Raw genomic sequence first — 19,718 nt, 5'->3', positions numbered from 1 at the left:
ATAACCATCACGCGCCACGGCGGCGACACCACGTGCCAACGCCCAATGAGTCCGTTCTGGGGGAGGGCTCGTGTGTTCAGACTTCGGGGATTCTCGTCGCGGCAGCGCTGCTGCTTCCATAGACCCCTCAGCCTACGACCAGCGCTCTCTGGTGAGTCACCTTTTAACCCCTGACCTCTGACCTCTATGACCTTTTTTTAAATTATCTCTCTGACCAATAAGGTTCTATATGTCTTCCAAGGGTTCTGGTCTTGATGATGAGTAAATGTCTGACTTAATATTTATGTTTTTGAATATATTTACCCCTCCATTCTCCTCCCTTCCCTCCCTCCCCGTCCTCCAGTCCAGCCCCGGCCAGCACTTCGCCGCTCCCCTCCCAGAGGTCAGGGTTCAGTCAGTGGGTGGGGCAAGCAGGAGGTCAAGTTGGAAACAGCCTCAGCCCCGCGCCCCCAGCCTCAAACGCAGCAAAACCAGCTGGAAGAGAGGGAGAAGTCCTCTGCTCTCGAGGGAGGGAGGAGGAGAGGAGGAAAGAGGAGGCCTTAGAGCTGCTACAGTGTCCTCTCTGGGCCCTTCTGTACACAGGGGAGTACGGGGACTGTAACGGGAGGAGTCTTCATCACATGACCTATGACCCCAACAAGGACCTTTCACCTGAACGATGACATGGAGAGGAATGTGAGGTCCCTGGATCTCTGGTCTCGCTCTCTTCTCTCTCTTCTCTTCTCCTCTCTCCTCTCCCGCGTTTCTCTCACTCTCACCCCTCTATCTCCTCTCCTCTCACTCTCCTTCTGTTCTCTCCCTCTCCTCTCTCTCCTTCTGTTCTCCCTCTCTCTCTCCTTCTTTTCTCCCTATCTCCTTCTGTTCTCCCTCCCTCTCTCTCTCTCCTTCTGTTCTCCCCTCTCTCCTCCTTCCTTCTGTTCTCCCTCCCTCTCGCTCTCCTCTCCTTCTGTTCTCCCTCTCTTCTCTTCTGTTCTCCCTCCCTCTCATCTCTCCTTCTTTTCTATCCCTCTCTCCTTCTGTTCTCCCTCCCTCTCTCTCTCTCCTTCTGGGTTCGTCCCTCTCTCTCTCCGTCTTTTCTCCCTTCTCCTCCGTCATCGTGCGCTCTCATCCCTTCTGTTCTCCCTCTCCTCTCTCCTTCGGTGTCTCCTCTCTCACCTCGCCTTCTCTTCTTGTTGTGTTTGTTTATAGAGTCGCTGCAGGGAGGGCTATTGTTCCACTGTAATTGATTGGCCGAAGGCAGAAATTGTTTGTTCTCAGTGGGTAGCAGACCCCTGTGTGTGTGTGTGTGTAGTGTGTGTGTAGTGTGTGTGTAAGCCAGAGGTGTGATGTCCCCTCTGCAGTAACAGGGTGATTCTATCAGTGTAGTAGGAGAGATAGCAGCCTCTCTGTACCTCTCCTCTATCAGGGAGAGAGAGAGCAGCCTCTCTGTACCTCTCCTCTTTCAGGGAGAGAGAGCAGCCTCTCTGTATCTCTCCTCTATCAGGGAGAGAGAGCAGCCTCTCTGTATGTCTCCTCTATCAGGGAGAAAGCAGCCTCTCTATAACTCTCCTCCATCAGAGAGAGAGAGAGCAGCCTCTCTGTAACCAGTTCAACTCTCTCCTCGACCCCCACCAGTCCAACTCTCCCCTCGACCGCCACCAGTCCAACTCTCTCCTCGACCGCCACCAGTCCAACTCTCTCCTCGACCCCCACCAGTCCAGTCAAAACACAGTAGTTTAGTTTAGTTTTCTATTAAGATAAACAGCAGATACCTTCCCAGCTACTTCAGTTAACTGAGGAGTAGCCAGTTTCTGTTCTGCTTGCTTGCTTTTTTACAAACTCGGTTGGAAAGAGTTCAACACGCTGACAGCAGCTGCCTCTGTTCAACTCTCCCGTGTTGATCCAGCCAGCCTTTTCAGAAGCTTTGCCTTCACACAGTCTGTCCGCACCGCTCTGTGGTGTCGAGCGCGGTCCTAAATTCAGCCGGCTGAAAACCTCCAAACAGGCTACCCAGACTGCTCTAGGGAGTCCGCATGGTCCTAAAGCACCCCGATGCCGTTTTTGGTGTCACGGTGCAATGATAAAACTGTGTTGGGGGGGTATGAGACAAAAATTACCCCCCCCCGCCATCATCCCCAGTGAAAGTTGTGCCCCTGGTGAGCAGTTTGGGTTGACGTAACAGTGGAGAGTTGGTTGTTAGCAGTTTGTACTGACTTAGTTGCTGACTGTGTTTTCCCCTGTCCTGTTCTCCAACCCTGCTCACCGAGAACTGAGCACTTTGTTGATGGCGTGTTTCCCAGAATGCATTAGTCTTCCAGTCTGACAGGACAAGCGAGAGTTGTTGTTCCCTGCTGCTAGAGAATGAATGTTCTGCACCGTCATGGGAAACACACATCCAAACTTAGAGACTGACGATGTAGAGGAAGGAGTGTGTGTAATGCTGACCTCTGACCTCTGTCCTCTGTAGAACCTGTGGTTCCGGGTCAGGAGAACGCTGCAGAGCTACAAGCCACGCTGGTGTAGAGAACATGAAGACTGGAACCTCTACCTGTTCTCCCCCTCAGAACTCGTGAGTCACACAAACACACACACACGTACACGTACACGTACACACACACACACACACACACACACACGTACACACACACACACATACACACACCACACACACACACACGCGTACACACGTACTTGTTGTCTCACCTTCTCATAAATACTGTATCTTCCTCCTCTGTGCTGATTTCCCCTCCTTCCTTCCTTCCTTCCTTCCTTCCTTCCTTCCTTCCTTCCTTCCTTCCTTCCTTCCTTCCTTCCTTCCTTCCTTCCTTCCTTCCTTCCTTCCTTCCTTCCTTCCTTCCTTCCCTCCCTCCTCCCTCCCTCCCTCCTTCCCTCATTCCCTCCCTCACCCCATCCCCTCCCACCTCTCTCCAACTCCCTCCCTCACCCCATCCCTTCCCACCTCTCTCCCCCTCCCTCCCTCACCCCCCCCCCCCCCCCCTCCCTCCCTCACCCCATCCCTCTCTCCCCCTCCTCACCTCTCCCCCACTCACACCATCCCCTCTCTCCCCCTCCTCACCCCCCCTTCCCCCTCTCCTCTCCTCCCCTCCCTCCCCCACTCCACTCCCTCATCCCATCCACCTCCACCTCCCCCCTCTTTCTCCCTCCCTCATCCCATCCACCTCCACCTGCCCCCTCTTTCTCCCTCCCTCCCTCCCTCACCTCACCCCCCCCTCTCTCCCCCTCCTCACCCCCCCCTTCCCCCTCTCCTCTCCTCCCCTCCCTCCCCCACTCCACTCCCTCATCCCATCCACCTCCACCTCCCCCCTGTTTCTCCCTCCCTCATCCCATCCACCTCCACCTGCCCCCTCTTTCTCCCTCCCTCCCTCCCTCCCTCCCTCCCCCCCTCTCTCTCCCCTCCCTCCTCTAGGTTCCGTGTGTGGGCTAAGGGGATGATTTCTCATAAGATGTTTGATCACGTGGTCCTCCTCTTCATCTTCCTCAACTGCATCACCATCGCTCTGGAGAGACCCGGCATTCTGCCTCACAGCACCGTAAGACACTAGGGCTGGTCTTATACCCTATTTTACTATATACCAGTATTGATGCATTTTACTTTACCTTCTAGAACCCTATTTATACTTTACCTTCTAGAACCCTGTTTTTACTTTACCTTCTAGAACCCTATTTATACTTTACCTTCTAGAACCCTATTTTTACTTTACCTTCTAGAACCCTACTTTTACTTTACCTTCTAGAACCCTATTTTTACTTTACCTTCTAGAACACTATTTATACTTTACCTTCTAGAACCCTGTTTTTACTTTACCTTCTAGAACCCTGTTTTTTACTTTACCTTCTAGAACCCTATTTATACTTTGCCTTCTAGAACCCTATTTCAATGTGGTTGGTTAGGCTTCATTAATGCCATTCAGACTTGAAGTCGATACAACAACTATGATAGCTGAGGTTCATAGATTAGTATGAATATTAGTTCAGAACCTAAGGTTTTAGTAAATGCTTTCGGCTAGCTAGATTTTTTACATCCACTGTTTCCCAAGACGACAGCCTGGTTTACTGGTTTTCTCAGGAGTCCCTAAAACATTAAACAATGTCATACTGTACTCATTTCATAACACCAGCTAGGTGGCTGGCTAATGTTAGCCAGTCAGTTAACTTGCTAAATCACAATTTTCGTAAATTAACTTTATGACAAAAAATGTTGCCCAATCGATTGTCTCTACATTAACTAACACATTCCTCTCCATTATAAATGTTTTGCTTGACTCGTTATGACGTCATAACTACTTACATTTGTTTCCACCGTAATGTTTTGTCAGCCATCTTTGCTGAAGAAAGTCACCAGGGAGCGGCGGCTCGCGTCAAATTCATCATTGGAACCACTCAATATGATTGGTTATATAAAAACCTTGGGGGCACCCAAATGCATATTGAGTGATCTAACTCCCCCTGGTGGTGGTCTGGAGCCGTAATGCTCTGGACCCTTTCTTTCTAAAATTATCTGCCGAAATTGTTGCCACCCCTATTACTAGCCTGTTCAACCTCTCTTTCGTGTCGTCTGAGATTCCCAAAGATTGGAAAGCAGCTGCGGTCATCCCCCTCTTCAAAGGGGGGGACACTCTTGACCCAAACTGCTACAGACCTATATCTATCCTACCGTGCCTTTCTAAGGTCTTCGAAAGCCAAGTCAACAAACAGATTACCGACCATTTCGAATCTCACCATACCTTCTCTGCTATGCAATCCGGTTTCAGAGCTGGTCATGGGTGCACCTCAGCCACGCTCAAGGTCCTAAACGATATCTTAACCGCCATCGATAAGAAACATTACTGTGCAGCCGTATTCATTGATCTGGCCAAGGCTTTCGACTCTGTCAATCACCATATCCTCATCGGCAGACTCGACAGCCTTGGTTTCTCAAATGATTGCCTCGCCTGGTTCACCAACTACTTCTCTGATAGAGTTCAGTGTGTCAAATCGGAGGGTCTGCTGTCCGGACCTCTGGCAGTCTCTATGGGGGTGCCACAGGGTTCAATTCTTGGACCGACTCTCTTCTCTGTATACATCAATGAGGTCGCTCTTGCTGCTGGTGAGTCCCTGATCCACCTCTACGCAGACGACACCATTCTGTATACTTCCGGCCCTTCTTTGGACACTGTGTTAACAACCCTCCAGGCAAGCTTCAATGCCATACAACTCTCCTTCCGTGGCCTCCAATTGCTCTTAAATACAAGTAAAACTAAATGCATGCTCTTCAACCGATCGCTACCTGCACCTACCCGCCTGTCCAACATCACTACTCTGGACGGCTCTGACTTAGAATACGTGGACAACTACAAATACTTAGGTGTCTGGTTAGACTGTAAACTCTCCTTCCAGACCCATATCAAACATCTCCAATCCAAAGATAAATCTAGAATTGGCTTCCTATTTCGCAACAAAGCATCCTTCACTCATGCTGCCAAACATACCCTTGTAAAACTGACCATCCTACCAATCCTCGACTTTGGCGATGTCATTTACAAAATAGCCTCCAATACCCTACTCAACAAATTGGATGCAGTGTATCACAGTGCAATCCGTTTTATCACCAAAGCCCCATATACTACCCACCATTGCGACCTGTACGCTCTCGTTGGCTGGCCCTCGCTTCATACTCGTCGCCAAACCCACTGGCTCCATGTCATCTACAAGACCCTGCTAGGTAAAGTCCCCCCTTATCTCAGCTCGCTGGTCACCATAGCATCTCCCACCTGTAGCACACGCTCCAGCAGGTATATCTCTCTAGTCACCCCCAAAACCAATTCTTCTTTGGCCGCCTCTCCTTCCAGTTCTCTGCTGCCAATGACTGGAACGAACTACAAAAATCTCTGAAACTGGAAACACTTATCTCCCTCACTAGCTTTAAGCACCAACTGTCAGAGCAGCTCACAGATTACTGCACCTGTACATAGCCCACCTATAATTTAGCCCAAACAACTACCTCTTTCCCAACTGTATTTAATTTTTATTTATTTATTTATTTTGCTCCTTTGCACCCCATTATTTTTTATTTCTACTTTGCACATTCTTCCATTGCAAAACTACCATTCCAGTATTTTACTTGCTATATTGTATTTACTTTGCCATCATGGCCTTTTTTGCCTTTACCTCCCTTCTCACCTCATTTGCTCACATTGTATATAGACTTGTTTATACTGCATTATTGACTGTATGTTTGTTTTTACTCCATGTGTAACTCTGTGTCGTTTTATCTGTCGAACTGCTTTGCTTTATCTTGGCCAGGTCGCAATTGTAAATGAGAACTTGTTCTCAACTTGCCTACCTGGTTAAATAAAGGTGTTCTCAACTAGCCTACCTGGTTAAATAAAGGGGAAATAAAATAAAAATAAATAAATAAAAATGCTGGGTTCCTCTAACTCCCCCTGGTGGTGGTCTGGAGCAATGAAGCCGTGATGCTGGGTACCTCTAACTCCCCCTGGTGGTGGTCTGGAGCCATGACCCTGGGTACCTCTAACTCCCCCTGGTGGTGGTCTGGAGCAATGAAGCCGTGATGCTGGGTACCTCTATCTCCCCCTGGTGGTGGTCTGGAGCAATGAAGCCGTGATGCTGGGTACCTCTATCTCCCCCTGGTGGTGGTCTGGAGCCATGACACTGGGTACCTCTAACTCCCCCCGGTGGTGGTCTGGAGCCATGACACTGGGTACCTCTAACTCCCCCTGGTGGTGATCTGGAGCAATGAAGCCGTGATGCTGGGTACCTCTATCTCCCCCTGGTGGTGGTCTGGAGCCATGACACTGGGTACCTCTAACTCCCCCTGGTGGTGATCTGGAGCAATGAAGCCGTGATGCTGGGTACCTCTATCTCCCCCTGGTGGTGGTCTGGAGCCATGACACTGGGTACCTCTAACTCCCCCTGGTGGTGATCTGGAGCAATGAAGCCGTGATGCTGGGTACCTCTATCTCCCCCTGGTGGTGGTCTGGAGCCATGACACTGGGTACCTCTAACTCCCCCTGGTGGTGATCTGGAGCAATGAAGCCGTGATGCTGGGTACCTCTATCTCCCCCTGGTGGTGGTCTGGAGCCATGACACTGGGTACCTCTAACTCCCCCTGGTGGTGATCTGGAGCAATGAAGCCGTGATGCTGGGTACCTCTATCTCCCCCTGGTGGTGGTCTGGAGCCATGACACTGGGTACCTCTAACTCCCCCTGGTGGTGATCTGGAGCAATGAAGCCGTGATGCTGGGTACCTCTATCTCCCCTGGTGGTGGTCTGGAGCCATGACACTGGGTACCTCTAACTCCCCCTGGTGGTGATCTGGAGCAATGAAGCCGTGATGCTGGGTACCTCTATCTCCCCCTGGTGGTGGTCTGGAGCCATGACACTGGGTACCTCTAACTCCCCCTGGTGGTGATCTGGAGCAATGAAGCCGTGATGCTGGGTACCTCTATCTCCCCCTGTTGGTGATCTGGAGCAATGAAGCCGTGATGCTGGGTTCCTCTAACTCCCCCTGGTGGTGGTCTGGAGCCGTGATGCTGGGTGCCTCTAACTCCCCCTGGTGGTGGTCTGGAGCAATGAAGCCGTGATACTGGGTACCTCTAACTCCCCCCGGTGGTGGTCTGGAGCCGTGATGCTGGGTCCCTCTAACTCCCCCTGGTGGTGGTCTGGAGCAATGAAGCCGTGATGCTGGGTACCTCTAACTCCCCCTGGTGGTGGTCTGGAGCCGTGATGCTGGGTGCCTCTAACTCCCCCTGGTGGTGGTCTGGAGCAATGAAGCCGTGATACTGGGTACCTCTAACTCCCCCTGGTGGTGGTCTGGAGCCGTGATGCTGGGTCCCTCTAACTCCCCCTGGTGGTGGTCTGGAGCAATGAAGCCGTGATGCTGGGTTCCTCTAACTCCCCCTGGTGGTGGTCTGGAGCCGTGATGCTGGGTGCCTCTAACTCCCCCTGGTGGTGGTCTGGAGCCGTGATGCTGGGTACCTCTAACTCCCCCTGGTGGTGGTCTGGAGCCGTGATGCTGGGTACCTCTATCTCCCCCTGGTGGTGGTCTGGTGCCGTGACACTGGGTACCTCTAACTCCCCCTGGTGGTGGTCTGGAGCCGTGATGCTGGGTACCTCTATCTCCCCCTGGTGGTGGTCTGGAGCCATGACACTGGGTACCTCTAACTCCCCCTGGTGGTGGTCTGGAGCAATGAAGCCGTGATGCTGGGTTCCTCTAACTCCCCCTGGTGGTGGTCTGGAGCCGTGATGCTGGGTACCTCTATCTCCCCCTGGTGGTGGTCTGGAGCCGTGACACTGGGTACCTCTAACTCCCCCTGGTGGTGGTCTGGAGCAATGAAGCCGTGATGCTGGGTTCCTCTAACTCCCCCTGGTGGTGGTCTGGAGTAATGAAGCCGTGATGCTGGGTACCTCTAACTCCCCCTTGTGGAGTTACAAAGGGGACGTAGAAACACATCGTCTAGTCTAACGGTCGTTGGAACAACTAAGCTCGTACGTAGAAACGCATCGTCTGGTCTAACGGTCGTCTGGCGTCGGAACTACGTGTGTGTAGGCCGTCAAATCAAAACCACTACTTTGATATAAAGTCGGGGTTTTTTGTGTTTTTTTACGAAAATGAAAACATGTCAGTTTGTCACCTTCAAGAGGTTGGAGAAATAACATGTTCAACTATTTAAGATATTTAGCTCCAATCCAAGGTTGTTCCTTTTAGATTAGGAGAAAAACAATTTTTCACTTCTCTCGTTGACTTCTCAAACCCCGAAACCCGGCCTTGGCTGTTTTGCTAAGCTTTCCCAGATGTCTTGCGATGTCTCTCCTACTCTCCCTCCAGGACCGAGTGTTTCTGAGTGTCTCCAACTAGAAACTCTCTGCTCTAATATACTGTCTCTCCTACTCTCCCTCCCTCCAGGAGAGAGTGTTTCTGAGTGTCTCTAACTACGTGTTCACTGTCATCTTCCTGGCTGAGATGACTGTCAAGGTAATACTCTGTTTGTCTGTTGTCTGTTTCAGTCTGTTGTCTGTTTCAGCCTGTTGTCTGTTTCAGCCTGTTGCCTGTTTCAGTCTGATCTCTGTTTCAGCCTGTTGTCTGTTTCAGTCTGTTGTCTGTTTCAGCCTGTTGCCTGTCTCAGTCTGTTGTCTGTTTCAGCCTGTTGCCTGTTTCAGTCTGTTGTCTGTTTCGGCCTGTTGCCTGTCTCAGTCTGTCTGTTTCAGCCTGTTGCCTGTCTCAGTCTGTTTCAGCCTGTTGCCTGTCTCAGTCTGATCTCTGTTTCAGCCTGTTGTCTGTTTCAGTCTGTTGTCTGTTTCAGTCTGTTGTCTGTCTCAGTCTGTTGTCTGTTTCAGCCTGTTGCCTGTTTCAGTCTGTTGCCTGTCTCAGTCTGTTGTCTGTTTCAGCCTGTTGCCTGTCTCAGTCTGCTGCCTGTTTCAGTCTGCTGTCTGTTTCAGTCTGCTGTCTGTTTCAGTCTGATCTCTGTCTCAGTCTGCTGTCTGTTTCAGTCTGCTGTCTGTTTCAGTCTGATCTCTGTTTCAGTCTGATCTCTGCTTCATTCTGATTTCTGTTTAAGTCTGCTGTCTGTTTCAGTCTGCTGTCTGTTTCAGTCTGTTGTCTGTTTCAGTCTGCTGTCTGTTTCAGTCTGCTGTCTGTTTCAGTCTGATCTCTGTTTCAGTCTGATCTCTGTTTCATTCTGATTTCTGTTTAAGTCTGCTGTTTGTTTCAGTCTGCTGTCTGTTTCAGTCTGCTGTCTGTTTCAGTCTGCTGTCTGTTTCAGTCTGCTGTCTGTTTCAGTCTGATCTCTGTCTCAGTCTGCTGTCTGTTTCAGTCTGCTGTCTGTTTCAGTCTGCTGTCTGTTTCAGTCTGCTGTCTGTTTCAGTCTGCTGTCTGTTTCAGTCTGATCTCTGTCTCAGTCTGCTGTCTGTTTCAGTCTGCTGTCTGTTTCAGTCTGCTGTCTGTTTCTGTCTGCTGTCTGTTTCAGTCTGCTGTCTGTTTCAGTCTGATCTCTGTCTCAGTATGCCGTCTGTTTCAGACTGCTGTCTGTTTCTGTCTGCTGTCTGTTTCAGTCTGCTGTCTGTTTCAGTCTGATCTCTGTCTCAGTATGCCGTCTGTTTCAGTCTGCTGTCTGTTTCAGTCTGATCTCTGTTTCAGTCTGATCTCTGTTTCAGTCTGATCTCTGTTTCAGTCTGCCATCTGTTTCAGTCTGCTGTCTGTTTCAGTCTGATCTCTGTCTCAGTCTGCTGTCTGTTTCAGTCTGCTGTCTGTTTCAGTCTGCTGTCTGTTTCAGTCTGCTGTCTGTTTCAGTCTGATGTCTGTTTCAGTCTGATCTCTGTTTCAGTCTGCTGTCTGTTTCAGTCTGATGTCTGTTTCAGTCTGATCTCTGTTTCAGTCTGCTGTCTGTTTCAGTCTGATCTCTGTTTCAGTCTGCTGTCTGTTTCAGTCTGATCTCTTTTTCTGTCTGTTGTCGGTTGCAGTTTTCATGCTGCCTGTTTTAGTCTGCTGTCGATTTGCTTTCTGTTTCAGTATCATGTTGTCTGTTTCAGTCTGCTGTCTGTTTCAGTCTGTTCTCTGTTTCAGTCTGTTGTCAGTCCTGGAGTTATTGTCTTCTTAATGTTGTGTCTATAGATTGTAGCGTTGGGGTTCTGCTGGGGTAAACAGAGCTACCTGAAGAGCAGCTGGAATGTTCTGGATGGGATCCTGGTGTTTGTCTCTCTGGTGGACATCCTGGTTTCTCTGGCCTTGACCGGAGGGAACCGCATCCTGGGAATCCTCAGAGTACTACGACTGCTACGCACACTACGACCTCTCAGGTAGGACCACACTACGACCACACTACGACCTCTCAGGTAGGACCACACTATGACCACACTACAACCACACTACGACCTCTCAGGTAGGACCACACTACGACCTCTCAGGTAGGACCACACTATGACCACACTACGACCACACTACGACCTCTCAGGTAGGACCACACTACGACCACACTACGACCTCTCAGGTAGGACCACACTACGACCACACTACGACCTCTCAGGTAGGACCACACTACAACCACACTACAACCACACTACGACCTCTCAGGTAGGACCACACTACGACCAGACTACGACCTCTCAGGTAGGACCACACTACGACCTCTCAGGTAGGACCACACAACGACCTCTCAGGTAGGACCACACTACGACCACACTACGACCTCTCAGGTAGGACCACACTACGACCTCTCAGGTAGGACCACACTACAACCACACTACGACCTCTCAGGTAGGACCACACTACGACCTCTCAGGTAGGACCACACTACGACCACACTACGGCCTCTCAGGTAGGACCACACTACGACCTCTCAGGTAGGACCACACTACGACCACACTACAACCACACTACAACCACAATACAACCACACTACAGCCACACTATGAGCTCTCAGGTAGGACCACACTACGACCTCTCAGGTAGGACCCCACTACGACCACACTACGACCTCTCAGGTAGGACCACACTACGACCACACTACGACCACACTACGACCTCTCAGGTAGGACCATACTCTGACCACACTACAAACACCCTACAACCAAACTACAACCACACTACAACCACAATACAACCACACTACAGCCACACTATGAGCTCTCAGGTAGGACCACACTACAACCACACTACGACCTCTCAGGTAGGACCACACTACGACCACACTACAACCAAACTACAACCACACTACAACCACAATACAACCACACTACAGCCACACTATGACTTCTCAGGTAGGACCACACTACAACCACACTACGACCTCTCAGGTAGGACCACCTACGACCACACTACGACCTCTCAGGTAGGACCACACTACGACCACACTACGACCACACTACGACCTCTCAGGTAGGACCACACTACAACCACACTACAACCACACTACGACCTCTCAGGTAGGACCACACTACGACCACACTACAACCACACTACAACCACACTACGACCTCTCAGGTAGGACCACACTACAACCAAACTACAACCACACTACAACCACAATACAACCACACTACAGCCACACTATGAGCTCTCAGGTAGGACCACACTACAACCACACTACGACCTCTCAGGTAGGACCACACTACGACCACACTACGACCACATTACAACCACACTACAACCAAACTACAACCACACTACAACCACAATACAACCACACTACAGCCACACTATGAGCTCTCAGGTAGGACCACACTACAACCACACTACGACCTCTCAGGTAGGACCACACTACGACCACACTACGACCTCTCAGGTAGGACCACACTACGACCACACTACGACCACACTACGACCTCTCAGGTAGGACCACACTACAACCACACTACAACCACACTACGACCTCTCAGGTAGGACCACACTACGACCACACTACAACCACACTACAACCACACTACGACCTCTCAGGTAGGACCACACTACGACCACACTACAACCACATTACAACCACACTACAACCAAACTACAACCACACTACAACCACAATACAACCACACTACAGCCACACTATGAGCTCTCAGGTAGGACCACACTACAACCACACTACGACCTCTCAGGTAGGACCACACTACGACCACACTACAACCATACTACAACCAAACTACAACCACACTACAACCACAATACAACCACAATACGACCACACTACGACCACACTACGACCCCACTACGACCACAATACAACCACACTATGTCCACACTACGACCCCACTTACGACCACACTACAACCACACTACGACCACAATACGACCACACTACAACCACACTACAGCCACACTATGAGCTCTCAGGTAGGACCACACTACAACCACACTACGACCACACTACAACCACAATACAACCACACTACAGCCACACTATGACCTCTCAGGTAGGACCACACTACGACCACACTACGACCTCTCAGGTAGGACCACACTACGACCACACTACGACCTCTCAGGTAGGACCACACTACGACCACACAACGACCACACTACGACCTCTCAGGTAGGACCACACTACAACCACACTACAACCTCTCAGGTAGGACCACAGTACGACCACACTACAACCACATTACAACCACATTACAACCAAACTACAACCACACTACAACCACAATACAACCACACTACAGCCACACTATGAGCTCTCAGGTAGGACCACACTACAACCACACTACGACCTCTCAGGTAGGACCACACTACGACCACACTACGACCTCTCAGGTAGGACCACACTACAACCACACTACAACCACACTACGACCTCTCAGGTAGGACCACACTACGACCACACTACAACCACACTACAACCACACTACGACCTCTCAGGTAGGACCACACTACAACCAAACTACAACCACACTACAACCACAATACAACCACACTACAGCCACACTATGACCTCTCAGGTAGGACCACACTACGACCACACTACGACCTCTCAGGTAGGACCACACTACGACCACACTACGACCTCTCAGGTAGGACCACACTACGACCACACTACGACCTCTCAGGTAGGACCACACTACAACCACACTACAACCACACTACGACCTCTCAGGTAGGACCACACTACGACCACACTACAACCACACTACAACCGCACTACGACCTCTCAGGTAGGACCACACTACGACCACACTACAACCACATTACAACCACACTACAACCAAACTACAACCACAATACAACCACAATACAACCACACTACAGCCACACTATGAGCTCTCAGGTAGGACCACACTACAACCACACTACGACCTCTCATGTAGGACCACACTACGACCACACTACAACCATACTACAACCAAACTACAACCACACTACAACCACAATACAACCACAATACGACCACACTACGACCCCACTACGACCCCACTACGACCACAATACAACCACACTATGACCACACTACGACCCCACTTACGACCACACTACAACCACACTACGACCACAATACGACCACACTACAACCACACTACAGCCACACTATGAGCTCTCAGGTAGGACCACACTACAACCACACTACGACCTCTCAGGTAGGACCACACTACGACCACACTACAACCACACTACAACCAAACTACAACCACACTACAACCACAATACAACCACACTACAGCCACACTATGAGCTCTCAGGTAGGACCACACTACAACCACACTACGACCTCTCAGGTAGGACCACACTACGACCACACTACAACCACAATACAACCACACTACAGCCACACTATGAGCTCTCAGGTAGGACCACACTACAACCACACTACGACCTCTCAGGTAGGACCACACTACGACCACACTACAACCACAATACAACCACACTACAGCCACACTATGAGCTCTCAGGTACGACCACACTACAACCACACTATGACCACAATACGACCTCTCAGGTAGGGGGGTGTGTCTGTGTGTGTATAATGTGTACGGTGTGTGTGTGTGTATGTGTGTGTATAATGTGTAAGGTGTGTGTATGTGTGTGTGTGTGTGTGTGTGTGTGTGTGTGTGTGTGTATGTGTGTGTATAATGTGTAAGGTGTGTGTGTGTGTATGTGTATGTGTGTGTATAATGTGTAAGGTGTGTGTGTGTGTGTATAATGTGTGTGTATAATGTGTAAGGTGTGTGTGTGTGTGTGTATGTGTGTGTATAATGTGTAAGGTGTGTGTGTGTGTGTGTGTGTATGTGTGTGTATAATGTGTAAGGTGTGTGTGTGTGTGTGTATGTGTGTGTATAATGTGTAAGGTGTGTGTGTGTGTGTGTGTGTGTATAATGTGTAAGGTGTGTGTGTGTGTATGTGTGTGTATAATGTGTAAGGTGTGTGTATGTGTGTGTGTGTGTGTGTGTGTGTATGTGTGTGTATAATGTGTAAGGTGTGTGTGTGTGTGTGTGTGTGTGTGTGTATGTGTGTATATAATGTGTAAGGTGTGTGTTGCAGGGTGATCAGTCGAGCCCCAGGGCTGAAGCTGGTAGTGGAGACTCTGATCACGTCTCTGAGACCCATCGGGAACATCGTCCTCATCTGCTGCGCTTTCTTCACTGTGTTTGGAATACTGGGAGTACAGGTAACACACACACACACACACACACACACACACTAACGCACACACACACACTAACGCACACACACACACACACACACACACACACTAACGCACACACACACACACACACACACTAACGCACACACACACACACTAACGCACACACACACACACACACACACACACACACTAACGCACACACACACACACACACACACACACACACACTAACGCACACACACACACACTAACACACACACACACACACACACACACACACACTAACGCACACACACACACACACACACACACACACTAACGCACACACACACACACACACTAACGCACACACACACACACTAATGCACACACACACACACACACTAACGCACACACACACACACTAACGCACACACACACACACACACACACACACACACACACACACACACACACACACACACACACACACACACACACTAACGCACACACACACACACTAACACACACACACACACACACACACACACACACACACTAAGCAGACACCTCAACGGCCCCTGAAAGAACTTCATTGGACTCAATGTAAACTGGAAACCACATATCCTGAGGCTGCAGTTATTGTAGCTGGGGATTTTAACAAGGCTAATCTGATAACAAGGCTCCCTAAATTTTATCAGCATATCGAAAATGTGTGACCCGGACTGGCAGAATTCTGGATCATTGTTACTCTAACTTCAGCGACGCATACAAAGCCCCGCCCCCCTTTCTGAAAATCTGACCACGACTCCATTTTGTTGCTCCCAGCCTATAGACAGACACTAAAACAGGAAATGCCCATGCTCGGGTCTGTTCAATGCTGGTCCGACCAATCGGATTCCACGCTTCAAGATTGTTTCGATCACGTGGACTGGGATATGTTCCTGATAGCCTCAGACAACAACATTGATGAATATGCTGATTCGGTGAGCTTTTAATCATGGAAAGGCAACCGTAAACATGACCGAATACAAACAGTGTTGCTATTCCCTCCGTAAGGCAATCAAGCAAGCTAAGCGTAATTATAGAGACAAAGTAGAGTCGCAATTCAACGGCTCCGACACAGGGTCTACAGTCAATCAGCCCCGTCGTGGACCAGGATGTCTTTGCTCCCAGACAAACTAAACAACTTCTTTGCTCGCTTTGAGGACAATACAGTGCCACTGACACGGCCCGCTACCAAAACATGCGGTCTCTCCTTCACCGCAGCAGACGTGAGTAAAACATTTAAACATGTTAACCCTCGCAAGGCTGCCGGCCCAGACGGCATCCCTAGCCGTGTCCTCAGAGCATGCGCAGACCAGCTGGCTGGTGTGTTTACAGACATATTTAATCAATCCCTATCCCAGTTTGCCGTTCCCACATGCTTCAAGAGGGCTGCCATTGTCCCTGTTCCCAAGAAAGCTAAGGTAACTGAGCTAAACGACTATCGCCCCGTCCTGGTCCTGGACTTTCTGACGGGCCGCCCCCAGGTGGTGAAGGTAGGAAACAACGTCTCCACCCCGCTGATCCTCAACACTGGGGCCCCACAAGGGTGTTTTCTCAGCCCTCTCCTGTACTCCCTGTTCACCCACAACTGCGTGGCCACGCACGCCTCCAACTCAATCATCAAGTTTGCGGACGACACTACAGTGGTAGGCTTGATTACCAACAACAACGAGACGGCCTACAGGGAGGAGGTGAGGGCCCTCGGAGTGTGGTGTCAGGAAAATAACCTCACACTCAACGTCAACAAAACAAAGGAGATGATCGTGGACTTCAGGAAACAGCAGAGGGAACACCCCCCCATCCACATCGAAGGGACAGCAGTGGAGAAGGTGGAACGTTTTAAGTTCCTCTGCGTATACATCACCAGGCCTCCAGTGCGCCTCCCCAGTCTGGTACGTCCTGTGTCGCCGGCTCCCCGCACTCGCCCTGAAGAGCGTGTCATCAGTCCGGTGAAACCTGGGCTCCACACCCCACCCTAACCCTCCCCATCTAGGTTCAGGTTTTGCGGTCGGATTCTGCACCTTTGGGGAGGGGGGGTGTAAGAGCGTGACTAAGGTTTTTTTCTAGTTATTATAGTTCTATGTTGGTGTGTGAGTATGGTTCCCAATTGGAGGCAGCTGAATATCGTTGTCATACTTAGTGTGTCCCTTTTTCCCACCTGCATTGTGGGATATTGTTTTGTTTAGTACTGCTCTACGTATTGCACGTTCGTTAATTCTTTGTTGTTTTGAAGTTTCACTGTAATAAATATGTGGAACTCGACTCACGCTGCGCCTTGGTCCGCTCTTTCTTACGACGAACGTGACAATATCCTACATTACTCATCTCATATGTATATACTGTATTCTATACCATCACTGCATCTTGCCGTTCGGCCATCGCTCATCCATATATTTATATTCTTATTAATTCCTTTACACTTGTGTGTATAAGGTAGTTGTTGTGAAATTGTTAGCTAGATTACTCGTTGGATATTACTGCACGGTCGGAACTAGAAGCACAAGCATTTCACTACACTCACATCTGTATGTGACACAAACACAAATAACACACTCTTTATTTGACACAAACACACACGCATATATATACGTATATACAGTACCAGTCAAAAGGTTGGACACACCGACTCATTAAACAGTTTGGCCACACCTCCTCATTAAACAGTTTGGACACACCTCCTCATTAAACAGTTTGGCCACACCTCCTCATTAAACAGTTTGGCCACACCTCCTCATTAAACAGTTTGGCCACACCTCCTCATTAAACAGGTTGGACACACCGACACATTCAAGGGTTTTTCTTTATTTTTACTATTTTCTACACTGTAGAATAATATATAATATTTAAGACATCAAAACTATGAAATAACACATATGGAATCATGTAGTAACCAAACAAAGTGTTAAACAAATCAATATATATATTTTAGATTCTTCCAAGTAGCTTTGATGACAGCTTTTGCATCACTCTTGGCATTCTCTCAACCAGCTTCATGAGGCAGTCACACACAGGAGAAGTCAATAGATCTCTGGAGGAGACAATATTAGATTCTCACCTTTAGAGCCTGTGTGTGTGTGTGTGTGTGTGTGTGTGTGTGTGTGTGTGTGTGTGTGTGTGTGTGTGTGTGTGTGTGTGTGTGTGTGTGTGTGTGTGTGTGTGTGTGTGTGTGTGTGTGTGTGTGTGTGTGTGTGTGTGTGTGGGGTATATATACGTTTGTGTGTGTGTGCGTGCGTGCGAGCGTTATTCATTATTATTCATTATTCTTTATTCATGTCCCCTGTCCTCTCTGTCCCCTGGGTTGGTTTTGTCTAGTTGTTTAAGGGGTAGTCCATAGTGTTATTCATGTCCCCTGTCCTCTCTGTCCCCTGGGTTGGTTTTGTCTAGTTGTCTAGTTGTTTAAGGGGTAGTCCATAGTGTTATTCCCTGTCCTCTCTGTCCCCTGGGTTGGTTTTGTCTAGTTGTCTAGTTTTTTAAGGGGTAGTCCATAGTGTTATTCCCTGTCCTCTCTGTCCCCTGGGTTGGGTTTGTCTAGTTGTCTAGTTGTCTAGTTGTTTAAGGGGTAGTCCACAGTGTTATTCATGTCCGCTGTCCTCTCTGTACCCTGGGTTGGTTTTGTCTAGTTGTCTAGTTGTTTAAGGGGTAGTCCATAGTGTTATTCATGTCCCCTGTCCTCTCTGTCCCCTGGGTTTAAGGGGTAGTCCATAGTGTTATTCCCTGTCCTCTCTGTCCCCTGGGTTGGTTTTGTCTGGTTGTCTAGTTGTTTAAGGGGTAGTCCATAGTGTTATTCCCTGTCCTCTCTGTCCCCTGGGTTGGTTTTGTCTAGTTGTCTAGTTGTTTAAGGGGTAGTCCATAGTGTTATTCCCTGTCCTCTCTGTCCCCTGGGTTGGTTTTGTCTAGTTGTCTAGTTGTTTAAGGGGTAGTCCATAGTGTTATTCCCTGTCCTCTCTGTCCCCTGGGTTGGTTTTGTCTAGTTGTCTAGTTGTTTAAGGGGTAGTCCATAGTGTTATTCCCTGTCCTCTCTGTCCCCCGGGTTGGTTTTGTCTAGTTGTCTAGTTGTTTAAGGGGTAGTCCATAGTGTTATTAATGTCCCCTGTCCTCTCTGTCCCCTGGGTTGGTTTTGTCTAGTTGTCCAGTTGTTTAAGGGGTAGTCCATAGTGTTATTAATGTCCCCTGTCCTCTCTGTCCCCTGGGTTGGTTTTGTCTAGTTGTCTAGTTGTTTAAGGGGTAGTCCATAGTGTTATTCCCTGTCCTCTCTGTCCCCCGGGTTGGTTTTGTCTAGTTGTCCAGTTGTTTAAGGGGTAGTCCATAGTGTTATTAATGTCCCCTGTCCTCTCTGTCCCCTGGGTTGATTTTGTCTAGTTGTCTAGTTGTTTAAGGGGTAGTCCATAGTGTTATTCCCTGTCCTCTCTGTCCCCTGGGTTGGTTTTGTCTAGTTGTCTAGTTGTTTAAGGGGTAGTCCATAGTGTTATTCCCTGTCCTCTCTGTCCCCCGGGTTGGTTTTGTCTAGTTGTCTAGTTGTTTAAGGGGTAGTCAGTAGTGTTATTCATGTCCCCTGTCCTCTCTGTCCCCTGGGTTGGTTTTGTCTAGTTGTCTAGTTGTTTAAGGGGTAGTCCATAGTGTTATTCCCTGTCC

The 19,718-nt window shown here is 49.3% G+C and overlaps 1 protein-coding gene across 1 annotated transcript in view; it reads left to right on the top strand.

Moving 5' to 3' along the window:
• Positions 1-80: 80 nt before the first annotated feature.
• The window catches only part of LOC116373430 (voltage-dependent T-type calcium channel subunit alpha-1H-like), a gene marked incomplete at its 5' end in the record, with an annotated part of 48,622 nt that continues 28,984 nt past the window's right edge, over positions 81-19,718 (top strand). The window contains 8 exons of the mRNA XM_031822025.1: positions 81-151; positions 344-574; positions 1,615-1,694; positions 2,447-2,548; positions 3,407-3,530; positions 8,906-8,974; positions 10,610-10,794; positions 14,954-15,080. Coding sequence (XP_031677885.1) covers positions 81-151; positions 344-574; positions 1,615-1,694; positions 2,447-2,548; positions 3,407-3,530; positions 8,906-8,974; positions 10,610-10,794; positions 14,954-15,080 — 989 coding nt within the window. The remainder of the gene's footprint in view (positions 152-343; positions 575-1,614; positions 1,695-2,446; positions 2,549-3,406; positions 3,531-8,905; positions 8,975-10,609; positions 10,795-14,953; positions 15,081-19,718) is intronic.

This window comes from Oncorhynchus kisutch, unplaced genomic scaffold (genome assembly GCF_002021735.2).
Source record: "Oncorhynchus kisutch isolate 150728-3 unplaced genomic scaffold, Okis_V2 scaffold4047, whole genome shotgun sequence".
NCBI lineage: Eukaryota > Metazoa > Chordata > Actinopteri > Salmoniformes > Salmonidae > Oncorhynchus > Oncorhynchus kisutch.
Note: the sequence above shows the minus strand (reverse complement) of the source record. Positions and strands in the feature narration are given on the sequence as shown.